This window comes from Paramisgurnus dabryanus, chromosome 5 (genome assembly GCF_030506205.2).
Source record: "Paramisgurnus dabryanus chromosome 5, PD_genome_1.1, whole genome shotgun sequence".
Classification (NCBI taxonomy): domain Eukaryota; kingdom Metazoa; phylum Chordata; class Actinopteri; order Cypriniformes; family Cobitidae; genus Paramisgurnus; species Paramisgurnus dabryanus.
The window spans coordinates 24592726-24618797 of record NC_133341.1 but is presented as its reverse complement, the minus strand read 5'-3'; the positions used below and the strand labels follow the sequence as shown (position 1 = coordinate 24618797).

Below are 26072 nucleotides of genomic sequence, written 5' to 3'. Positions count from 1 at the left end.
GATTGGTTTTTGACACACAGACATTTATATACAGTACTGTGCAAAAGTCTTAGGCCACCACTACCAGACTTGTTGTTTTAGAAGTTTTAATGTCCATCCATATTTATTTTTCAATCTATTTTATTAAGCTGCAAACAGAAAATACAGGACTAAATGTCTTTTTTAGGCATCATCTGTGTTTAGTGTGACCTCTCATAGAAAAATATATGATCACTATACAATTGCAAAAACAACAAATCTAATTCTTGCATGGTGGCCTACTTTTGCACAGTACTGTGATTTTTAGAATTTATCCCTCACAGTCAAGTATAGCCAGACCTGTCCTCAAACGCACAAACATGCATACACAGACCTGTGTAAAAGGGATAGTTCACCCAATAATGAAAATTCGGTCATTATTTACTCACCCTCAAGTTGTTACAGATCTGTTGAACAACAAGGGAAATATTTGTAATGAAGTAGAAAACAGGAGCACCATTGACATCCATAGTAGGATAAACAAATACTATGGAAGTCAATGGTGCTCTGAAACAGTTTGGTTACAAAATTACTTCCTTTGTGTTCATCAGGTCTGTGACAACTTAAGGGTGAGTTTTATTTTTAGTTTTCACTTTTGAAAATGAAAATAATGTCATTAATGACTCAGCCTCATGTCGTTCCAAACTCGTAAGACCTCCGTTCATCATCGGAACACAGTTTAAGATGTTTTAAATTTACTCTGAGAGCTTTTTGACCCTCCATTGAAAATCTATGTACGGTATACTGTCCATGTCCAGAAAGGTAATAAAAACATCATCAAAGTAGTCCATGTGACATGACATCAGTGGGTAAGTAAAAATTTGTTGAAGCATCGGAAATAAATTTTGGTCCAAAAATAACAAAAACGATGACTTTATTCAGCATTGTCTTCTTTTCCGTGTCTGTTGTGAATGCGCATGCACAGTGACACTGCTGACGTGTTATCCTCAGACATGTTTGCGAAGATTTTTTTTCCAAACTTACAGCGTGCGTCTCCCTCAGACTGTAAACGAAGCTCAGGCGCAAAAAAAAGCTGGGGCGCACCAGATAACACGTCAGCAGCGTCGTACATCAGCAGCGTCACTGCAGTCTCATGCACAAGGTTAACAACAGACTCCAAAGAGAAGACATTGCTGAATAAAGTCATAATTTTTGTTATTTTTTGACCAAAATGTATTTTCTAAGCTTCAACACATTCTTACAGACCCACTGATGTCACATGGAGTAATTTGATGATGTTTTAAAGGAATAGTCAATTTTCTTAAAAGAAACATCCAGATAATTTACTCACCACCATGTCATCCAAAATGTTGATGTCTTTCTTTGTTCAGTCAAGAAGAAATTATGTTTTTTTAGCGAAACGATTTTCATTTTTGACAAGAAAAATAACAAATATACACTTTTAAACCACAATTTCTCGTCTAGATCCAGTCCTGAAAGCGTCTGCATGACCTCACGCAATACGTCATGACGTCAAGAGGTCACAGAGGACGAACGCGAAACTCCGCCCCAGTGTTTACAAGTGTGTTGGAAGAGGACCGTTCCGACGTTGTTGTATGTCAACTGATACTAATTAATGTCTTTGTGTCAGTTTATTGTTTACAATGGTCCGCAAATGCGTTTTATATATAACACGTGACCTCCCTACGTCACTACGCATTTACGTTAGGTCACGCTGGACCGGATCTAGACGAGAAATTCAGGTTTAAAGGTGTATATTTGTTATTTTTCTTGTCAAAAATGACAATCGTTTCGCTAGATAAGACCCTTATGCCTCGTTTGGGATCGTTTATAGTGCTTTGAAACTCTGTTGAAAAAAACTGTTACGTGTTGAGTGTTAAGTGTTGGTGTCCATTAAAGTCAATTAAAATGAGAAAAATCCTGCAATGTTTTCCTCAAAAAACATAATTTCTTCTCGACTGAACAAAGAAAGACATCAACATTTTGCATGACATGGTGGTGAGTAAATTATCTGGATTTTTCTTTTAAGAAAATGGACTATTCCTTTAATTACCTTTCTGGACATGGACAGTATACCGTACATATATTTTCAATAGAGGGTCAGAAAGCTCTCAGACAAAATCTAAAACATCTTAATCTGTGTTTCCAAAGATAAACGGAGGTCTTATGAGTTTGGAACGACATGAGGGTGAGTCATTGATGACATTATTTTCATTTTTGGGTGAACTAACCGTTTAAGACAAACATTGTGAAACTTTAGTCTGAATTTAAAAAGGAGCAGGAACTTTAGGCAAACTCAATATTTACTGCAAATTTGAGGCAGAAATGTACAGAGTATAAAAGAACAGACTTCTGCAAGCTGTTGAACCGACAGACCTGAGCAGGTGCACACAGGTCAACCTCAGCCAGGAGAGACACACACTGGTATCGTGTGAATCCATGCATCCATTTTCCAATGTCTTTCCCTTTCATAGTCCAGATGAATTCGAACCGTTGTAAATACTGCAAATTCTTTTATAAAGCTGTTGAACTTTCACACAAACACATTAACAGACAAACGTTCTGCTGGTTGCCAAGGAAACCGTATCGCAAATTTGGCACAAAATACATGCCGGGGATGGTTAGTCTACAGCAGGTAACATGAATAGTCTAACCATCTGGCAGGCTATGACACCATTACTACACTATTATATTCCCTGTGCGGTTCCAAAGTAAATGCAACGTTTCAGAATCGCCTTCATCAGAGAAGCCCTGTGTTCGTAACATGTCACCACATTCATGTTTCATAGGAAAGAGTAACATCATAAATTCTTAGCAAAGCCTGTATGTCATTTCACAGCATGAGTGATGTCACATCACAGCATGAGTGACGTTATATTACCGTATGAGTGATGTCGTATCACTGATAAATACCAAAAAGAATCTCAATGCTTTTAAAGTTTAACATTTCACAAAACCTATCGAACTCAGATACAATACAGATTTTAAATGATCAAAAAGCAGTTTCACAAAATGATAACATTTAGCAAGACAAATTATCTAAAGATGTTTAACTTGAAAATTGTACACTATGAGCTCGCTCGCTCTCTCTCTCTCTCAGTCAATAATAATCATTACACAAATATTATGTTCTTTAAAACAATTGATTTGAACTGTTTGTATAATCTACAACTAAATGAATCGGTTATACCAAAAGTAAATTGTATCGTTCACTGGTTCAGAATCAAAAAAGGAGAGATGTTATAAAATACACTGTGATCATCAAGAAAAAAAATCAGAGCTTCTTTGCTATGGAAATAATCTGATCTTAAAAACGATTAGAAATTATTTTTCCAACACATTCAAAAAAGCTGTCTGTACATTGACGTTAATACATATGTTATAGCTGTACAATAATCGTTAATATGTTTGTTATTTTATGTTATTTTATATATATATATATCTTATAATAAGTGCTTGGTTGGTTCATAATGGTATTCTGAACCAATGATGGGACTCAGTGGCCCTACTGTTCTTACTCAGTGCTCCTCTGTGGATCCAACCACCTGCAGGATTTTTGAGTCTTGTAGTGCCACCTTGAGTCAGCTGAAGTATTGCAGCGCTCCCTCAGGTAGTCTGACCATTCACTTTAGTCTTTATCCACAGAGAAGTGTCTACTCCTATAATAATGTTGTATCTTTAGTCAAAAGTCACAGTGTAACGCTGACACCGTTTATTGTTGTTTGTATACTGATGCATTGTTAATCCTGGTTTGACACGTTGCACTGTCTCCTAGCAGTGCAGTAAATCTGAGGTGATTGTGCTCATGTTGTGTATTGGGTTCACCTTCTGTTGTACTTCTTAAGAACAGTTTGCACCGGTTTGATCTGGTTTACACGAATGAGTTGAATGTCGCTGGGATTCTGGTGTAGTCGTTCAGAGTATGAGATTGTTATACACGTGTTGTTGAGTGCGGGTGGGGCAGAGTGGTGGAGTTGTATCCGTGTGTGAAAGTGTTGTAAGGGTGCATGCTGGGATATCCCATCAAAGAATTGGGTGACATTGTAATGGTGTTGGGTGTCATGGTAACACTGTTGGGTGTCAAGGTTACAGTGTTGGGTGTCATAGTGCCGCTGTTCGGTGTCATGGCGCAGGAGCTCGGTGTCATGAGGGGGATGTCATCCGGTGAGCGACGAAGCGTGAGCGCGTAATCCCGCGGAGAAGACGCTGGGGTCTGGCGAAGGGGGTCGCACAATGAGCCCTCCTCTTGGTTACCTCCTGAAATGGAGGTGGGCGTGTAACTGAGGTCATTGGGCGGGGTCTGGCGCTGAGGTGCTGTCTGAGGGGGCGTGTCCTGTCGACTCCGTTTGTCCTTGCGATAGTACAGGGCGGCAAATGCCAGGACGTTTAGGAAGAGAAGAGAAGCCCCGACGGCGATAGTGACGCTCAGCTCCGTGGAGTAATCTCGCGGATTGGCGATGACAAGTGGCCCGCTGCGTGCCGTGGACTGCGGTGGTTGTTTACCAGGGGTACGGACCTTGTTGCTGCCTGGACGGGGCGTTGAGCTGTGAGAGCTGTGTGTGGTCAGAAGAGGTGGAACTCTTGTGGTGGTGGACGTGTAGTGAAACATGTCATGCAGGTTGTACAGGTGAGGTACCAGATGCTTCCAAAAAGCAACTTTAGTTGCACGGTAATGATCCCGAACACGCGGCTTAAGCCCAATATGCAGGTAAAGATGGTCATGAGGGCTGTACTTGGCCCAGGTCACTTCCTCGAAACGGTTTGCCTTGGTGTGGATGAACTTGGTATCTTGAGGAACTGGCTTGTTTGGATCCCTGACCAGACACACACACACATACACAAGAATAAAACAATTATTGAATTAATTTGAGTCATATACTGAATCTGAATGATACATTGACGGTGTGCTTGTGTGTTAATGTGTTTAAGTGGATGCCATCTACATGCCGATTAAAAAGTTTCAGCACAGTCACTCTCTGTCCTCCAGAGGGTGCTGTTTCATTCATTTAATTGTGCATTTGCAGTTTTATATTGAAATAGACTGACAGAATTGCTCCACCCACAACGTCTGCTCTCTGTTTCTCTATATGACCTTCATCAAGGCCACAATGTCAGATAAAAAGAAATTCACACCTGTTTTTGGATAAAGTACAGGCTGGATAAGATGTTAGTTAATAGAGCTGTCTTTGACAAGACGCTGTAATGTAAAATGCTAATTACTTTGTTATCTGATGTCTCATGTAGTGCACTGTGCACAAAATGTAATTGACTGTGAAACGTCAGGGTTAGTTAAAACATTACTTCGTCTTTCTTTTGGTGTAGATAATAAGAGACAAGCTGCAAAGAAAAACTGATAGCAGGCCCAAATCTGATAACATGCACATAACAATGCACAGATTTCACTCTGTTGTGTATAAGATTAATAGTTCACCTCAAATTTTACATTTTAATTATTTGCATGTATTTGGAGCCTGATACTTTTGGACCTTTTATTATATAACTGGTAGAGTATTGTGTTAGCAACACAAAGTTGATCCCAGGCAACACACATAGTGATAAAAATAGCTTTGGATAAAAGAATCTGCCAAATGCATACGGTGATTCTCGCGAAATTAGACTTATGAGATGAAACATTTTGATAAAAAAGTAAATGCTATCAAAATTAGAAGCTCTTTTCTTGTACTATTTTGTACATGATTTCAAATGGCATCATACAAACCAATTTTGTTGTTTTTACCACATTTAAGGGGAAAATTTTCATTACCACAACGTGTCCATGACTGGATTTGGGTTCTTTGACATGGAAATATTTATAATTAAAAAATCTAAAAAATAAAAAGCTTCAGTGCATGTTATACTATAAACATTTAAAGTAAAGAACTTGTGGTATTTGGTGATCATTGGGAAATGTTAAGACAATAGTAAGGAATATAAATGTGTCCAAGACCAATTTTCTCATCTTCCACAACAATTTTCAATCATTATTTAAGCCCTCAAGGAACTAACATTTTCAAAAAAAAAAATTGTTGGAAGGGTCATAATTGACTGTGACACTCAAGACTCAAGATATTTTGTTTGTCATAGTACCTAGACAACTTTTTAGTTCTCATTACCGAAACATGAGTTTGTAAATGCACATATTTAATGTAATATCATGTTGCAGTAATGATAATGTTTTTTTGATAATGATAATCTAAAAAATGTAAATAATTCTATAGGAAATATTTTTTAAATCCTCTAAAAATAATAAAGTTCAGACCTTAATCTTATATGTGCAAAAAAATTGACTTCAAGGTTTTTTTTAAAATGTTGATGCTGGACACCTTCTAAATCTGGATTTCGTGAGAATCACCCATACATGTAAATGTCATGTAAAGTTTTTACAGTGTTGTGGTCTGTGTTTGGTTTTACCCGGTCTTTGCAAAGTTGGTCCAGTAGGTCATGACGACAGCACTCAGCATTATGTCATTGCGGGAGAAGTTGCAGGGAAAGAGATCGGTCGGGCCAATAAGTGGAATGCCAAAGACATAGGGCAGCTCATCGCCATGTGCAGAATCTGCCCATGGAGGTTTCATGGGGCTTTGGCAGTGATGGTAGAACGCATAGAAGAAGGTTGGAGAACCGTAACGTGCATGCAGGTCGGCCGTGACCACCGCTGGCTCTACCCATTGATGATCTGTAAACATGGCCACGAGAGTCTTGCGTCGTGTCTCGGGATTATCTCGATCTGCCCAGTCTGTATACATGAACTTTATGGTCTCTCTGAGCGTGTCCTTCCCTTCTGGATACCCATAGAGACCATCCACAAAATCTGATACCGCAAAGTCAAAATCCGATCCGGAAACTCCGCCCTCCTCTGGCTCCACCACGCCCTCTACAAAGCGGAACCCCTCCCCCTGGTTGACGCCCAACATAATGTCATAGTTAAGGAACTCTCCCTGCTCCATGAGCACTTCGGGGTCATCAGGTATGAGGTCACCATCGATAACAGGGCCAAAGGCCACATGGAAGCGTGCTGGCTGAATTTCCTGCTCAACCAACTCCCTGTAGCTACGCTTCTGCATGCAGAGGACCAGATCCTGTGAAAACACACAAACCCATCTGCCTCATCACTTACTGTACAAGCTGAGGACAAACTGTTACAGCCGGCTATTCTAAGACAGTTAAAAAAACACAGAAAAACTTTTGTTATAGTCAAAACACACAGATACCGTGGACTAAACATGATATTGGGTTGCTAAGTTGTTCTGAGTGATTTTTAGTGCATTGCTTTGCAGTTACTATATTTGGGGTGGTTGCTAGGGAATCCTGGGTGGTTAGTTGCTAAGGCATTTATAGGTGGTTTCTAGGGAATCCTGGGTAATTGGTTGCTAAGGCATTAATGGGTGGTTGCTAGGGAATTAGGGGAAATTGGTTGCTATGGCATTGATAGGTGGTTGCTAGGGAATGTTGGGCGGTTGGTTGCAAAAGCATTGATAAGTGATTGCAAGGGAGTCCTGGGCGGTTGGTTGCTAAGGCATTGATAGGTGGTTGCTAGGGAATCTTAGGCAGTGGGTTGTAATGGCATTTATAAGTGTTTGCTAGGGAGTCCTGGGTGGTTAGTTGCTAAGGCATGGATGGGTGGTTTTTAGGAAAACCGGGGCAGTTGGTTGTAATGGCATTAATAAGTGGTTGCTAGGGAGTTTGGTTGGTTAGATGCTAAGCCATTGATTGGTGGTTGCTAGGGAATTATGGGCAGTTGGTTGCTATGGCATTAATAGGTGGTTGCTAGGGAATTATGGGCATTTGGTTGCTATGGCATTCATAGGTGGTTGCTAGGGAACGTTGGGCGGTTGGTTGCAATGGCATTGATAAGTGGTTGCTAGGGAGTCCTAGGTTGGTTGGTTGCTAAGGCATTGATTGGTGGTTGCTAGGGAATCTTAGGTGGTTGGTTGCAATGGCATTGATAAGTGGTTGCTAGGAAATCCTGGGGGGTTGGTTGCTTAGACATTGCAAGTGGTTGCTTGGGAATCATCGGTGGTTGGTTGCTATGGCATTGATAGGTGGTTGCAATGGCATTTCTAAGTAGTTGCTAGGGAGTTCTGGGTGGTTGGTTGCTAAGGTATTGATATGTGGTTGCTAGGGAGTCCTAGGTTGGTTGGTTGCTAAGGCATTGATTGGTGGTTGCTAGGGAATCTTAGGTGGTTGGTTGCAATGGCATTGATAAGTGGTTGCTTGGGAATCATCGGTGGTTGGTTGCTATGGCATTGATAGGTGGTTGCAATGGCATTTCTAAGTAGTTGCTAGGGAGTTCTGGGTGGTTGGTTGCTAAGGTATTGATATGTGGTTGCTAGGGAGTCCTAGGTTGGTTGGTTGCTAAGGCATTGATTGGTGGTTGCTAGGGAATCTTAGGTGGTTGGTTGCAATGGCATTGATAAGTGGTTGCTTGGGAATCATCGGTGGTTGGTTGCTATGGCATTAATAGGTGGTTGCAATGGCATTTCTAAGTAGTTGCTAGGAAGTTCTGGGTGGTTGGTTGCTAAGGTATTGATAGGTGGTTGCTAGGGTATTAAGGGTTATTGGTTGCTATGGCATTAATAGGTGGTTGCTAGGGAATCCTGGGCTGTTGGTTGCTAAGGCATTGACGGGTGGTAGCTAGGGAATCCTGGACAGTTGGTTTCTATGGCTTTGATAGGTGGTTGCTAGGGAATTATGGTTTGTTGGTTGCTATGGCATTAATAGGTGGTTGGTAGGGAATCCTGGGCTGTTGGTTGCTAAGGCCTTGAAATGGCATAAGTCAAAATACTGAAACATCTCAAATGACTTCAAACATCTCATAGTCTTACGTGTGTGTCAAGAACATTACAGCCAACGCGCTCTGCAAGAAGACGTGTGTATTTCACCGGCTGATAATTGACTGACCAGCTGGACAAAGCTGACCCACTCTGAATGATTGCTCTGTGAAACAAACCTACAGAGAGAGAGAGAGAGAGAGAGAGAGAGAATGTGAAAGGAGTGTGAGGGAAAAGAGAGACAATGTCAGAAAGGAATAAAATATGAAATGTCATATCAATATTCCAGCTCAATAATGCTGTTAATTTTATATTTGAAAAGGGCATAGTTGCATTATCTTTCACCTATCATAAAAGAGGGTCAATTCACATCCTCAGCCTCTGTGTGAATATTATAACCCTCATAATGATTAGATGACTCACACCTACTACTACAGTACCTACAAAAGAAGTAATGTTTCATCCACTCAATCTCATAAATGAGATAGAGAAGGCACCTGCCAACCAGTCATTGTATAACCTGCATCTGTTTGGTCTTTTCAAAAATCCCCACCAAAAAAATCACTAGTAACACACTGCTACCGTGGCCTAGAGCGGCCATTCCCAAACTGTGGTCCGCGGACCACTAGTGGTCCGTGAGGGTACTGCAGGTGGTCCGTGAAAAGGCACAATAAGAATATGTATATTTTAATATACAAACTCGTTCATATTTTGGGCGAACGTGTACTGCTGCCAAAACGTTACTGTGAACTCATTCATTCTGGTGCCTGTGTGAACGGCACGCGCTCTCAGTTTAACGTCGTTCAATAGGGTGCCAGATTTGTATATTCTTCCAGGCGAAAACCCACCTAAAACACACTGTAAACAGGCCTTAATGTGTAGCGGAAAAAACACCCAATCTGGCAACACCGCCACCACTCGGTCTTCACCAGTCACGTTGCCTGCGTCATGACAACAACACAGACGCTGCTGAAATTCCTGCCGCGCAACTCAAATAGTTTAACATTAAATAACATCATATTTGTCCTAAATCATTAACGATTAACATAGGCTGCTAACGCATATTCCGGATCTTGAATTAGACTTTGACTAAGCTCACGCTATTTAACGTGCACGTGTGGTGTGCAATACCTGGGAGTTGTCAAACACGCAATGCCTCGCAGCGCTTCTCGCCCGGGGTGCGACCCCCACCCAGCTAGCCTTTCAAGGTATGTGTAAGCAAATACAAAAATTAAAAGACAGTCAATGCTAATGTAAACCCTGGTTGGATAAGGATTTAAAGTTGGACATGAAGATTAAATCTGACGCATTTAGCTTCAGTGTTAAAACTGATCAATTGCCGTCTGTGGTGGTTCTATATGGCTATAATGGCAATCATTAAAAAATAATAATATGGGAAAAAATAACTATAAACATTTTTGGAACTGTGACCTAGTTTAACATTTTCAAATATGAACTATGAACTTAACTAGTTCATTTTAAAATTTGTGAACTGTGAACTAAACTAGTTCATGTAGAAAGTGAACTTTCCCAACACTGAGAATATGTATATAAATAATTATGATATAAGGTTAAGAAACCTGTTGTACTGATGTGATGACCAGTTATAGTGTTAGTGCTAGTAAGACTATTTAGATGTGCAGATTAATTCAGGACTTTGTGTGGACATATTTTATAATAAGTATTATAAGGTGGTCCGCAAAAATTCTTGATTACAAATAGTGGTCCACACACACAAAAAGTTTGAAAACCCCTGGCCTAGAGCACTGCCCTTATTAGGCTCCCTCCAGTGATACAGTGATCATCCACGTGCATCCAACAGTCAAACGGAGACCAGTCGTGCATTCTACATCATCAATTCAGACACATTTCAGTTGATCCGAGACAGGCATTTTATAATCAGCATACACATCTCTGACTCATGCAAATTACTCTACAAAGAAACTGTGGAGGAAGAACAACTTCAACACCCAATCCTACTGGGATGTCCTACTGGGTGGAAAACATTCCCACCCCCCACCAGATGAGGTTGAGTTTTTGAATTTTGGGGGTTGAAGCTCAAGCCTGCAGCTCTCTAATCAGATACAAAACTGTTCCTGATAATCCTGAAGCAAGTAAAGTTAGATGAGTTACTCTTACATCATATCACGTACACAATATTACACACATTTTAGCGTGTGTTTGAATTTTTCTGCTGAAATTGTGATATAAATATAGCCTTACTTTGTAACTGTTGTGTTAGAAATGTTTTTAAAACAATTCAGCTCAATACAACTTTACAGAAATCACATTAATATGCAGATTCATTGAAGTGTTTGCTTATTTGCAAAATAGCTTTTCTAGTGAAGAGTGAAATTCATTTTTAATTGTTTGAAGTAATCTCTTACTTGGTGTGGAACAGTGAGAATAATTCATTGAGAGCTTGAATCTTAAAATCTAAGTATGATTGTATTTCAGAGAAGCAGCATGAATACATAAAGCCCAACAAACAGCACAAGAAGCAAAGAGAACTACTAAGATTATACACAACCAAGCATACATTTAAATAACTGCATCTAAGTTTTATTGTAGCAGTAAATACATTAGTGAGAAGAGCACTATACAATTCTATGTATAAAATCATTATTTGGTAAAATGCAACAGTAAAAACGTAGATAAAATGATATAATTTGGTCATAAAACGAATGCTCTCAATATGCATTTAAAATATGCGGACCAGCGTCACATTTTCAAAATGGACACGAAATATACAGAAAAAACTGAGAGAGAGAGAGAGAGCAATAGAAAATTAAGTAAAAGCAGAAGAAACAAACTGTTATCAATACATTGAAAAAAACAATGATGTCGGATCAATATCCCTGCCGGTGTGTGTGATTAGCTCTGATCTCTGTAAAATGCACACACACACACACACACACACACACACACCGTTGATCTGACGGGCACACCTACACATACTCGAGGCCCACAACAGAGGGATGGGGCTGATGAGGCAAGGGATGAGTTACCATGGTTACAGCAGCGATTACCGTGGTAACGAAAGCTAGAATGTGACAGTGGTCATGGTTGCAGAGGCAGCTGTCTCAGCAGTTATGGACTGCAAAATTACACAAGTCTCTTATGGAGACGCACATTTAACTAAAAAAGAACAAAGCCTTTCCGAAAAAATATATCCTTTTAATTAAAGTGTGATGTGTGAATACTGACCTTCAGAATGATGTGAAAGAGTAAGCAAACTGACACAGGACGCTCCGATTCCTGAGCCGAACACTGTTACACGGCCAGGATCGCCACCAAAATATCCAATGTTCTTATTGATCCAGCGCAGAGCCTGAATCTGATCCAGAAGACCATAATTCCCTTTAGCAGCCTGATCACCTGTGCTTAAAAATCCTGAGAGAGATGAGGACATACAGATATCAAGAAAAATAGAGAAAGAGAGAGAAGGTTGTGTACTTGTAAATCTTCTTGATTGCTTATCAATAGTGTTTTTTTGCCAATTCTTGTAGTGCCTGAACACCTAAAGCTGTTTAACATCTAAAAACAGGAATTTAATTGCAGTATGATAATGTTAAACGATGGTTAAGTTGTGTATATATAAATTGTAGCAACACAATATACAAAATATAAACCGTGCACTGATCGAACAGAGAGGATGCATTCAAAAGAAGCTGCATACCTGATGCATTCCTGTAGCTTAGCTGTTTGAGCAATGCCAAGGTCATGAGTTTAAGTCCCAGGGAATGCACATATCGATAATTGTACTGTATATGGATTGTACATGTATTGCTTGAATGCACTGTCAATTAAGTTGGATGAAAGCTAAATGTATATACTTCCATAAAGAACCCAGCCAATTGCAAGCCGTTTATATTGCCCCCAGCCAAACAACTAATCAGATTGTGACTTTCAAATACCTTTAGTATAGCAATCCTTTTGAGTGAACACCTATTAACTATTTGTCTGTCACTTAAACACTCAATGCCTGGAAAAACATCTGCACTGTATTATTGAAACGGATACAATTCAGTGGACATGTTATGAAAATAGCTACGGGTCTTTAACTGAAGCGATATTATTGTGATTAACCACAGTCTTTTGGAACGGTATACAGGCAGCCAGGCTATTTTTGGTTCATGTTTCTCCAACAGTGTTTTAATGGGTTTGTTATCTAAATGTTAATGTCGGTGCTGGTACTTTGTGCTTAGTATTTTAAATATATTTCGCTATTACTATTACCGACAGGCTATCAGTGATAGTAAATGCCTGTAAGGTGAAAACTAAGATCTGGTTGTTGTCTGAGCAGTTCTATCAACCAAGATCATGGAAATTTGTTAAAGCTTTTGTATTCTTCAATACACTTACGTTTTATCCAAAAACGCCTACGATGCATTTGAAGGTAGGTATACATTTGATCAGGATGTGTGTTCCCTGGGATTGAACCTATGACCATTTGCACTGCTATTGCTCTACCACTGAGCTATACAGGAACAGTATAGGAGAATTTACTTCTGGGTAATCTTCTGCTTGATCACAAAGTGTGATGTTTAAGAAACGCTGCTGTTTTGATGGTTTGGATGCAGAGATTAAATGGAGTCAGAGCTCTTTAGTGAAGATGGCAACACAAGAGGCGTACTCACTGAATGTACTACGCAGTTCAGCTTCTTAAAGCTTTCATAAAGCATTTCTTCACACAGCATACTACATGTTTTATTCAAAGTGACAGTATCAATCCTCACGCATGTTGCTTTTTCCACCAAACACGAAGACATATGCTGTGATTGTAATGTTTGTAGTGTTCTCATTCAAGTTTAAGAAACAGATTTTAGCCAATTTTAAAAACAAAAAATCCTGGGGTACGTACCCAATATTCCAACCCTGTAGTTGAGGGTGATAACAATGACATTGCCGTAGCTGGCCAGCACACTGCCGTCCATAATATTCCCAGTGCCCTCCATGTACGAGCCACCGTGAATAAACAACATCACGGGACGAGGGTCATCGCGAGCATCCCGGAGCCCTGCGTGTAAAGATGTTTAACTGGTAAAGGCATCACATAGATTGTTCCTTTTGTTTTTCCCATCAGGCTATTTTCTAACCCATCCCCTAAACCTAAACCACAAACACGCCGGTTGTCACAACTACAATTGAGGATGAGCCCTTTTTTATAGTAAGGACTGTCTAAAATGTCCTCTCACGTTGCTTTTGACATATTTCATTACAGTTGTGTTGGCTTTTTTAAAAATTGCCTCTCACAAGTACAGCAAGATCTGTACTCACACACACACATACGCGCTTATGCATAAAAAACATAAAGCGCTCTGCATTCTGTTTTTCATCACAGCTGCTCAAAATCTCAAACTCCACAGAGATCTTTTGCACCACTGACAGACTTCAGCTTTAAATAATCTATTTAACTTCTCAACATTCTGAACACATGTGACTGTGAAGCAGAAGTCGTCCTAAAAATAACCAAGTAACCAGCGAAGAGCTGCCACTGAGACTTCCTTTAGATAACTCAATTGCTTTGAGTTCAGTTAATTACAATGATTACAGTCATTTTAGAGTGAAGTGTTGTCTTAAAAATGATTCACGACTAACTGGTAGGAGGGACCGTTGTAGTCGTCTATTGTGTGGGTACCTTCAAAATGATTATAAGCAATAATTATCAATGAGTCACAAAATGGCTTTGGGTTTAAATATAAGTACAGTGTAAATCAATTACATACAGTTAACGTGCTGCTGTTGTACTGTTAGTCAACCCAAGTGGGTTTTTCATCAACTAATACTGATATACATATTAACAGTGAGGAAAATAAGTATTGGAACACCCTGCTATTTTGCAAGTTCTTCCACTTAGAAATCATGGAAGGGTCTGAAACTGTCATCGTAGGTGCATGTCCACTGTGAGGGACATAATCCAATGTATGATTTTTTTACCATTTATTTGTATGATACAGCTGCAAATAAATATTTGAACACCTGATTATCAGCTAGAATTCTGACCCTCAAAGACCTGTTAGTTGCCTTTAAGATGTCCACCTCCACTCCATTTATTATCCTAAATTAGATGCACCTGTTAGCTGCATAAAGACACCTGTCCACCCCATACAATCAGTAAGAATCCAACTACTAACATGGCCAAGGCCAAAGAGCTGTCCAAAGACACTAGAGACAAAATTGTACACCTCCACAAGGCTGGAAAGCGCTACGGGAAAATTGCCATGCAGCTTGGTGAAAAACGTCCACTGTTGGAGCAATCATTAGAAAATGGAAGAAGCTAAACATGACTGTCAATCTCCCTCGGACTGGGGCTCCATGCAAGATCTCACCTCTGGTGTGAGAAATCAGCCCAGAACTACATGGGAGGAGCTGGTCAATGACCTGAAAAGAGCTGGGACCACCATTTCCAAGGTTGCTGTTGGTAATACACTAAGACGTCATGGTTTGAAATCATGCATGGCACGGAGGGTTCCCCTGCTTAAACCAGCACATGTCCAGGCCCGTCTTAAGTTTGCCAATGGCCATTTGGATGATCCAGAGGAGTCATGGGAGAAAGTCATGTTGTCAGATGAGACCAAAATAGAACTTTTTGGTCATAATTACACTAAACGTGTTTGAAGGAAGAAAAATGATGAGTACCATCCCAAGAACGCCATCCCTACTGTGGGATGGGGGTGGTAGCATCATGCTTTGGGGTTTTTTTCTGCACATGGGACAGGGCGACTGCACTGTATTAAGGAGAGGATGACCAGGGCCATGTATTGCGAGATTTTGGGGAAATACCTCCTTCCCTCAGTTAGAGCATAGAAGATGGGTCGAGGCTGGGTCTTCCAACAGACAGCCAGGATAACCAAGGAGTGGCTCTGTAAGAAGCATATCAAGGTTCTGGCGTGGCCAAGCCAGTCTCCAGACCTAAACCCAATAGAGAATCTTTGGAGGGAGCTCAAACTCTGTGTTTCTCAGCAACAGGCCAGACAGACCTGACTAATCTAGAGAAGATCTGTGTGGAGGAGTGGGCCAAAATCCCTCCTGCAGTGTGTGCAAACCTGGTGAAAAACTACAGGAAACGTTTGCCCTCTGTAATTGCAAACAAAGGCTACTGTACCAAATATTAATATTGATTTCTCAGGTGTTCAAATACTTATTTGCAGCTGTATCATACAAATAAAGTTAAAAAAAATCATACATTGTGATTTCAGGGTCTCTCACAGTAGACATACACCTACGATGACACTTTCAGACCCCTCCATTATTTCTAAGTGGGAGAACTTGCAAAATAGCAGGGTGTTCAAATACTTATTTTCCTCACTGTATATATAGATATATCCAGTTTTGTCTTTAATCATCATTTCTACATGTATGGACATTTCTGTCCATTGTCTGGTGCATTGTGCTGTTCCAAAATGAAATGTTTTTTTTTTTTGCAGTATTCAAGATCTGAAAACACTATCTTTTTTGTTATTGCAAATGATTTTCTTTCATAGTATTTTTGTCTTGTTTTCAGTGAAAATATGTAAAAATGTTAAGATTAAGATGTTTTTTCTTGATAAGCAAAATGAACTAAATTACAAAAATATAAACTTTAAGTAAATTAGTGCTTAAAACAAGCAAAAAAAATCTGCCAATGGAATAAGAAAAATGTCCTTGAAATAAGTTAACTTTTTTTCAAGAACATTTAATTTTAAGAATTTTTTTCTTATTCCACTGACAGATTTTTTGCTTGTTTCAAGCACAAATTCGATTAAATTATATGTATTTTCCTAAGTCATTTTGCTTATCAAGAAAATACATCTTAATGTAATATTTTTTAGATATTTTTACTGAAAACAAGACAAAAATACAAAGAAAGTCATTTTTTGCAGTGTATATGTAAATTAGCTTCATAACAATTAGCGATTATTCAAATTATCAAAGACAAAGCTTTTAAAACTGTGTGTCATTACTGAGTGTGTTCTGTTTCTTGTACTCTTTCTATTTATATGTTTCTACCATTACACCCCCTGTTCCAGACCCAGGGCAAACACGCTGAAACACCTCTGAAAGTCATCCTGAAAATGATGCAACAATGTGTAAATATGATCCAGATTATTCTCTTTTACATTAACAACGACAGAATAAAATATTAATAGGGAAAAACATTAAAAATGGATCCAAGTGAAAAAATGATGAAAACAGGAAATACCATCATCCTCTGAACGCTCGGTTTCAGCTGACATGTCGCCTGTTCTCTTTGTGCCTAGAGAAAAACCGACAGAGAGGTGGAAAAAGATGGCAAATTAGTAAGGTATGATACCATATAAACGAGTGTGTGTATCAGTAAGGGGAGTTGGCGTCTATAAAAGCTTCGAGGACACCTCTCTAAATTACTCTGTGACCAGCCTGGGCTCACTTTCCCACTCTGAACCCTGCAATAATAAAGCTTTCAACATTTCTAAAAGAAAAATCAAACATTGCTCGTCGCCTTTGCTGTTTCCTTCAAACGAGCCCCAAAACAGAAGCTCTCATCCCTTATTGAAGTGGACACAAAAGCCGCTTCAGGTCCAGCTTTTAGGAATTAAAATGAACCATCATGGGACGTGATGGGGTACAGACATCGTTCAGCATCTCTAGTCTGAAAGGCTTTTAGATTCTACAGTTGCTCGAATAGAAAAACTGCAAGGAAAGCACAGAGTCGATTCTAGCCACAGGCACCGAGCAAGACATCATAGAAGATAAAACTAAGCTTCTTAAGATTCAGAGGACATGACTGAGGTGTCTGTGTCACTGTTAGGGAAGCGAATTTAAAACTGTTAAAACTGCAAAACTCTGATTTATAGTGACAAACATCATAGTTCAACTAAATATTTCCATTCAAAAATTATGAATCTTTCATGCAGTAAATCTTTTAATGACTCATCAACACAAAAGCCTAAATGAACCGATTCACTCACTAAAATGAATTGGACTATACAGAGTTATACAGTACATAAATCTGACAATCATGATTTTTTTTCATCCAAACAAACTCATATCAGAGTTCACATGAGACAATTTTTATACGTATTAGCCCATCTGTAAAAAAATATTTGTTGGTTCAACCTAAAAAAAGTAACATGGTTGCCTTAAATTTCTGAGTTAATTCAACTTAAAAATATGACTTAACTAAAGAAATTGTGATAAAAAATTTAAAGGCAACTAGATAACTTACTTTTTGAAGTTGAACCAAGTTGAGAGTAGGACTGCACATATAACGGCTAATCAATTGAATGTATTTTAATTACGTGGCAAATTTCCACATAAAATTATTACTTTAGGTCAACATAGAATTGTTTAGTTGCATCTAACAAACATGGTTACAAAAAGCTATATTAATGTAATAATTTTACTTGATAATTTGCCACGTAATTGAAATGCTATTAAAGGCGGGTGCGTGATTTTTTGAAAAACATTTGGAAAAGGGAGTCGGGCGGACTACCAAAACACACTTGTAGCCAATCAGCAGTAAGGGGCGTGTCTACTAACCAACATCGTTGCCTGGGTTACGTATGTGTAGGGCGGGTCTATCAAAAGAAGGTCCAGATTCTATTGGGTAGGGGCGTTTTTGTTTAGGTGATTTCAAAGTCAACATTGGCTTTCAGAGATCATGCACCCCGCCTTTAACTAATGAGGCTTTTTATGAGTATGCGCTGTATGTATGTATTTTCTGTTTCTCTTACCACGTTGTGTGGGTACGTATATATTCAGATACAGACAGTCTTCACTCTGCTCTTGCAGGTAGGTAGCGACTGTGTCAAGGTTGTAGGTGGCCCACACAGGCATCATGATGTCCGGCACTGCATTGCGAACAGTCTGCGGGCAGACGGGAGAGAAACGGGTGGCGTTCCGGACGCCAGACCAGGCTGACGGAGCATCAGGCGGCATGAAGCGCTTCTCCCCCACAGGTGGTGCAGCGTAAGGCACACCCAGGTACTGATCCACTGGGCCCAGGCCCTCTGTCGCCACAGCAACCCGCATACCCCTAAGTCTGCCAAGTGCTGTGTTTACTGTGGGCTGATAGGTCAGCGCGGTTGCCATGGAGACTGACCGCATTAACAACAATAAGAGCCAACACAGGGCAAAGGTCAGAGGTCGGCAGAGCAGGTGGGTAAGCGGCAGGTAAGTGGATGATTGTGTGCGCCACATGGTCCCTCTTAACAACACACACTTGTTTGAAGAAATAAATGCTGAATGTAGCTTAATTATGCTCGCTGTTTGTACAAAACTACACGCTGGCACTTAAACACACGCCACACGTGCAGGTAAATCCAGTGGGCGTCTCCACAGCCAGGTGTGCACCACCAAACCCTCCATTCTATTTGCGAGTATCTCCGTGGGTGAAGTTATTCATTTTCCAGCATTTGACCACAAACCTGAAACACATGAAAGGATGTAAGATCCAGATTCTGTACCAGACTTGCTGTTGTACAAAAGCTTCTTTGTAGTGGAAAAGGATTCTATCAAGCTCTTATGTTTAGGTTCAGTATTTTTTACTTTAATGGCAATGACAAGGCTATTAGTCAGCAATTGAAATGCCTGATTAGAACATTTTTCAAAAAACTTTTTCAATGCAAAAACCTCTAAGTGCATGCAATCGTAATTCAGGTCCACTTACTCACAAGGGAAGCAAATTTGAATGTGATTCATGATCGACGTGCACTTAGAGGTCTTTGCTGAAAAATCGTAAAATGTAAAAATTCTTTGCTGCCTTAAATTTGTCAGATTTACAAGTGATTTCAACGTAATATTATTTATCTTGATGAGAGACGAGTTGCTACTACTTAAAATTAAGTCTCATCTGTAGTTATAACAACTCATCTCTATTCAAGATAAATAATAGTAAGTTGAAATGAACAAAAAATAAAAAAAATTTACAGGGTGGTGTTTAATAGATTCTGCCAACAAAGCAGTATTTCTGAATGACCTTAGGCAGGGATTAAACGGATTTGAAGTGAAAGTATTTGATTAATGTATAATACTTGCTGAGAGCATCCAGTCAATATCATTATCTCATTATTGACACGCTGTAATAAAATACAGCATAAAGTTAAAACAACTTGGTTTTACAAGTCAATTCAACAGCAACGTAATTGCAAATGAGTTTATATTGTTCCCTGGCTGCATTTCGGAGAGAATTTCGTTACAAACAAGGCTCAGTTTGACACCGGATTTGCCACTTGTTTACAGCTGATGAAGCGGTCCCAACTTTAAAAGACCCAGTTTAGGAGTCGAACCACAGGTAAGAAGTAAATCAAAATCCCACATGTTTTGTTTGCAATGTAAACAACATGAACAACAGCAAACATTTTCTGCCTCAGTTGGTATTGCACTTATGACATTTACACCTTTTAAACGGGCAAATGCAGAAAAAACACATCTAGATTTACGTTAGATTTTTTAAATTAAAATAACGGATAAACAAACAAGGATTAATGGATTAATTAACTCTTTGGGCATATGAAGCATAAAATACTACTCTATAGGTAACCAAGATTAGTTATGTGAGATGTTATGTGAGCTTTAAAAAAAATGTGAAAGTGACGTATTTGCCAACGTATGGTAGCCCATACCTGGAATGTAACATTTGCATTTAACCTATCCATAGAATAGTGAACACACGCACTACAAGTCTTGAACACACAAACACCCGGAGCAGTGGGCAGCCAACCCTGCAGCGCCCGGGGAGCAATTGGGGTTAAGGTGCCTTGCTCAAGGGCACAACAGTCGCAACCCGCCAGTCGTGAGCCTCGAGTCGGCAACTCTCGGATTACAAGCTCAACACTCTAACCACTGGGCTACACTTGCCCCCAGCTTTAAGTTTTGACCTGTGATAAGTTGACATAACTTAAAAAAATAGTTTTAAAGTAACATAAAAATATATGAGAAAAATGCAGCATTTTTTACAGTGCACAAGTGGCATTTAGCATCTGAGCTCTTCATAAAATGAAGAGTTATTTACTGTAATCTGAGGACAAAAGTGTTTTGACACTTTGCTGAATATGTCCATAGTTAACGTGATAAACTACAAAGAAAATCTTTTCCATTTACATACATTTACATTAATCTTTCCAAATTGATGTAAAGTGCATTCAAGATACACAGTACGTATATTTACTGGGAATCAAACCCATTAACTTGTGTTGCAAACGCCTGAACTACAGGAACACACTTGCATAAATGGCAGCAAAAAATGTCCCAGCATCATTTGTTTGCAGAAGCCATTGGTTTGGTATTTTATTCTAATGCAAAATATGAGTTCATTGAATCTATGGTACACAACACACTTTAGTCCATGGAGAAATAATAAAATGCAACAATATCTAGATAAACATAAGAGATTCACTTCATCTGAGTGCATAGGAGAAAGAAAACAAGCACTTTATTTTAGATGCGCGCGCACACACACACACACACTCAATCTTACTTGTTCATATCACGTTCACAAATGCACTAAGGGGCACGTACGGAGACTATTTAACCCTGGATCTTTGCACAGCTCCAGAATTGCAGACAAGGTCTCATGAGGGATTATATTTGGATAGCAGGTGTATCTCATATCTTCTGATAGGAGCCTGAATCTCATAGTGTAAGGCTTGTATACAGTATAGCGCAGTTTATGTGAGTGAATCGATATGCAACGCTTCAGCCACATACACGCAGAGCAGCCGCTTTATCTGAAATCAATGTGCGTGCATGGCGCTGTGGGACAGCAGCATGTAAAGCCGATGGGTTGAAAGCCACAACATTTATTAACCTGCACTGCAGTGATGAGAAGCAACCACAAAGCAAGAATTCATATGTACAGCCCTCCAAACAATACCTGGCCAAAGATCAAGCCTGGAGGTCTGACAGTTTATGAATGGCTTTCTGGCTGAGTAGGATTTAGAAATTGTTACATGCCTGTTTATCATTAATGTTCAAACTAGAATCTTGCCGACATGAAATCAATGCACAACAATTAACTTTTATGTATTTTAAAACTGAACATTACTTACTAACTGATTAGGTCAACTGTTTTTCAGTAGGATTGATATAATCAATGAAAAATAATCAGTAAACACTTTTTCTGTTTTAGTTTAAATTCAGAGCAGTTTAAATAAAAAAAAGTAAAGAACCGTATTGACACCAGATCCATTGGTTCTCCTAACCCTTGTAGGCCTTTTTACAGAAGTTGCAAATCCGCAATCTGTAAGCCTTCGTAAAGCTTCCTAAAAACATACACACCCTTGGCAATGGATTTACAAAATTCAAAGGGGTTCAAAAGAATCCTGAAAATTCTGCCTTAGACCTTTTATCAGGGTACGTATATTTAGATTCTCAAAAATGCTAGAATAAAAACTTAAATTGAAAAGCTTCAAGAGCATTATATAAGCAAAACACAAAACTATGCAAAATGACCCTGAAGGTAATTTGGCATCTTTAACCTGGTGCTAAGGAAAGTAAAGTGTTAAAGGAGTGATAAGTATGCACATAAAACATGATGAGCTTGTAACTACGTCTATTTTTGCAATTGCATTTCCAGAGCAGCAAACAATCAAAAAAGCATAACATACAAAAACCCTGCAAGATTTAAATGATGGAACAAGAGAACAGCTTCATTATTTTCATTTTTGTAAGTCAAAAATGGATAAAAGCATCAGCTTAATGCCTAAAATTAAAACCAAAAAGTGGCAACAAGCAGTAGTTTCTACACTGTTAGAAAAAATTGTCAAAATATGTACCACCTGTTACCGGGGTAGTACCCTTTAAAAAGGTCCAGATATTTATACATTTGGTACCAATATATATCTTTAAAGGAATACTAGTAAGCTCTCTGTGGTACCAATGTGTACCTCTAATATGAACCCTTTAGGTGCAAAGTGGTTCATTTTAAAAGGGTACAGCCCCAGTGAAAGAAGGAGCACATATTTTGACTATTTTACTGACCATAAACCTATTTCTACCTGATCTAACCTTTAAAATAACTTTTTGTGGTGCAACCTAATGTTGTCATGTGTCTTAATAACTTTTTTAATATAATTTTAGATTTTAACTTTTAGGGGCAGTTTCCCGGACAGTTATTAGACTACTCCTAGACTAAAATAAATGTAAGAGCTGTCCAAACTGAAAACTTCTTTCACTTACATATTTTACAATACATTAGTGCCCTTTGTTTTGCCTTAAAATGCATACAAGTAATGTTTTAGTAAGGCATGTTAAAACTAGTTATATTTCTTAATTAAACTATAAGGCCTAGTCCTGGCTTAAGCTAATCCCTGTCTGGGAAACCACCCATATATTGACTTATTTTTAAGTAAACCAGTTAATCCAGGCCTTACACATCTAAATGAATCAAATGTTTTTAAAGTCACATGAAAAAAACATTTAAGACAAAACCAATTACCTTCATCAATCAACAGTGTTTAAATGGATAGTTCACCCAAAAATGGAAGGCTCACGAACGGTTTGGTTGCAAACATTCCTCGAAATATCTTTCTTCGTGTTCATCCGAACAAAGAAATGTATAGAGGTGAGAGTGAGAAAATGATGACAGAATTTTACATTTTGGGTGAACTATCACTTTACTAAACGAACATACACTCTTAAAAAAAACAGGTGCTACACGATGCCTAGAAGAACCATTTTGGCTCTTGGTTTAACCTTCTGAAGAACCTTTCACACTTTGTAGTAGAAATGGTTCTTTAGACTATAAAAAGATAAGAAAGAAATGGTTCCTTTGGGAACTTTTTACTGAACGGTTATTTGGGGAACCAAAAAATGGTTCTTCCGTGGCATTGCTTTATTTTTAGGAGTGTATATGACAAGCACATAAAAATGTACATAATAGAAATGACACAAATCTATTATTTACTCCGTAAGCAGAGCTAAAGCGAATGTTAAGTAATGTCGCTGTCCATGGTGCTGAACAGATTCACTACTTTCAGAATATGAGCAAATACAACCTGCAATGTGGGTCAGTTCATCCGAACCGCGAGGCCCTGTCAAGAGAAAACGAGTCCGTTTATTCTGGTGCCCATTTTCCAGGACTAAGCAGACGAGAGGATGGCGTGTCCGAATCAGGTCAGATGTACCGCGGGTAGTGATGTGTTGCACGAGTGGAGGCCTTAAAATTTAACCCACTTAACTGTGCGTGAAAATAAATCGTCTGTTTAAATAACGAAGAGCCTTAATGTTTTAAATTCAGATCTTATTACAGGTTACTCCAACGGCGTTATATACCTCCTTTTATGCATTCACTAGGAAAGGGGTGAGTATGTATTCCCCGGGCTAACGGCGGGGACGGTGAAAGAGACCAGCATACGAGAGATGAATACCAATAGTGCTGTCCCTCCTCCTCCACCTCCCGAGTCCTCCGTAGCTCCCACTGAACGGTGCAGTGGCGGGATGGCGCGCGGATAATAAACTATGCGGGTGCATTTTCATTATGAAAACACTTCCGAGGCTTAGTATTCGCTGTCTATTGAAGCTCACGAGAATGCATGTGTCACGACCCAACATAAATAACACGTAATGTCAGTTTTTAAAAGCGATGTATCGTAAATGTGCAACATGGGCTTTTGGACACGCGCGCACTCACACATGCAAGCGCGCGCTGGTATAGCGGTCGTCCCTACACTCGAGCTTTAAACAAACCGAGCCAACAGATGGCAAAATCACCATGACAACCTGGACTCGGTAAGGGTCTCGCTTCATCGGTTCACCCACACGGACGATGGCGGCACTGGTTTTTGACAGGCGCTCCCCCCGCGTTTTCGTTACCTTTTCAACAGGTGACGAACTGCAGCTTCAATTCGTACGCTCGCGGCGTCACGCGCCGCCCGTGATTAATATATCAGCGGGTATTAAGTATGCACGCGGAGAACGACTCGACCCCCGAGTGTCCCTCGCGCAGACGTGCAAAGGGCCTGTAAAATAGCCAAATAACGGGACTGGCGGAGGTGTTTTCAAATAAGTTAATGTAGGCTGGTGTTAAGGCGTGCATTTACGACGATCTAATGACTGTGATTAGAGCTCCGACTGCACAGATGCAGCAAATCATGGCTTTGATGTTATTCAAACAATCATTTTCTCTCTCTCTCTTTCTCTCTCTCTCTCAGTCTCTGCTCATCCCCCTGCGATGGCATTAAGCTTGCTGCAGATGGGAAAACGAAAAAATATGCTACAAAAATCGAATAAAATACATTGATAAATTGAAAAGACCAAAAATCTTTCATCCTCAATTCATCATCACATTCGTGTGAGACATTTCCCTAACACAAGCATTGCGGCGCATTCATTAGAGCAGCATTCATTGTTCAATCAAAACGCGTTTCACATACCCTCAACAAAATCCAATTGACGCTTTTTGAACCTACCCAGGGTTTTCTATGAACAAGTATAAGAAAAACCATCTATTATTTCGGTGCTGGTGGTTCGCTATTACAGCTAGCAGATATTGAGAACCGACGGCGCGCATCCGATCAGCCATAAAAACGAAAATTTGGTCTCACCTGCCGAATCTCTCAGCCTGTATCGCATCCAAGCGTGCACCGAGAACATCTCATATCTCAACATTATCACCATCCAACGTGCCCGCGTTTCCCCGTCGAGCCGCGCGAACGACGCTCCGCTCTTCTTGCGTTTTTCTTATTTTCAATTAACGTCAATCTCCCCGGGTCTATTTTAAGCGCGCGCGTTGTGCGCGGTCGCGGACGCAAGGTCAGGAGCGCCCACTGCCACGCGCGTTGCCAGGCAACCGAAGGGACACTAGCGATATTACAAACCGGCAGGAAAACAAAATAAATAAGTAAATACGGCGAACGAGCAAGGCTTCGTCTCATTCAAACCACACGTAGTAAAATAAAACATCATACGTTTGAGTAATGAGAACATTACGGCACTGGTGGGGTGTGGCGGATGTATCATCATTTATTATCTGAATAAAAATACAAAAGCATTTTTCAGAATGCAGCAATGAACATCAGCCTGAACCGTATAATGAATATACAATTGCAATGACTGATTAAAGGCTGAAGATCAGATTTAAAGTCATCTATTAAGTGTCAGAAACAAACCACACAATGCTCTCTTATTAAAATGTTAGCAAGTGTGTAGAAAATGCTTTTATCTAATATACATGCAGCACACATCACACTGGTGAATGGTGTATTGGTGATCTCTCATGCTGCGTAACAAGGATTAAACCAGCAACCTTCTAGAGAGCAGTCAATCCAAAACTACATAATTTTATTGCAAAATAACGCTGAACTACATAAATTATATAAAAAAAAATCTAAATTAACACTAAACCTGTTTAACTTTCAG

The 26072-nt window shown here is 39.5% G+C and overlaps 1 protein-coding gene across 3 annotated transcripts; it reads right to left on the bottom strand.

Moving 5' to 3' along the window:
• Window positions 1-2264: 2264 nt before the first annotated feature.
• Window positions 2265-25582, bottom strand: nlgn3b (neuroligin 3b). Of its 3 annotated transcripts, none has more exons than XM_065250519.2 (8): window positions 25259-25582; window positions 18449-19141; window positions 16936-16989; window positions 13615-13770; window positions 11958-12143; window positions 8805-8929; window positions 6391-7058; window positions 2265-4793 (listed from the first exon to the last, which is right to left on the bottom strand). In XM_065250519.2, the coding sequence occupies exons 2-8, from the start codon at window positions 18912-18914 to the stop codon at window positions 3911-3913; spliced, it is 2538 nt and encodes an 845-aa protein (XP_065106591.1). In that variant the 5' UTR covers window positions 18915-19141; window positions 25259-25582; the 3' UTR covers window positions 2265-3910. The 3 variants fall into 3 exon arrangements, with proteins under 3 accessions (XP_065106591.1, XP_065106593.1, XP_065106592.1); XM_065250521.2 differs by lacking the exon at window positions 25259-25582 and adding an exon at window positions 25124-25222; XM_065250520.2 differs by lacking the exon at window positions 25259-25582 and adding an exon at window positions 23711-24891.
• Between the last annotated feature and the right edge of the window lie 490 nt (window positions 25583-26072).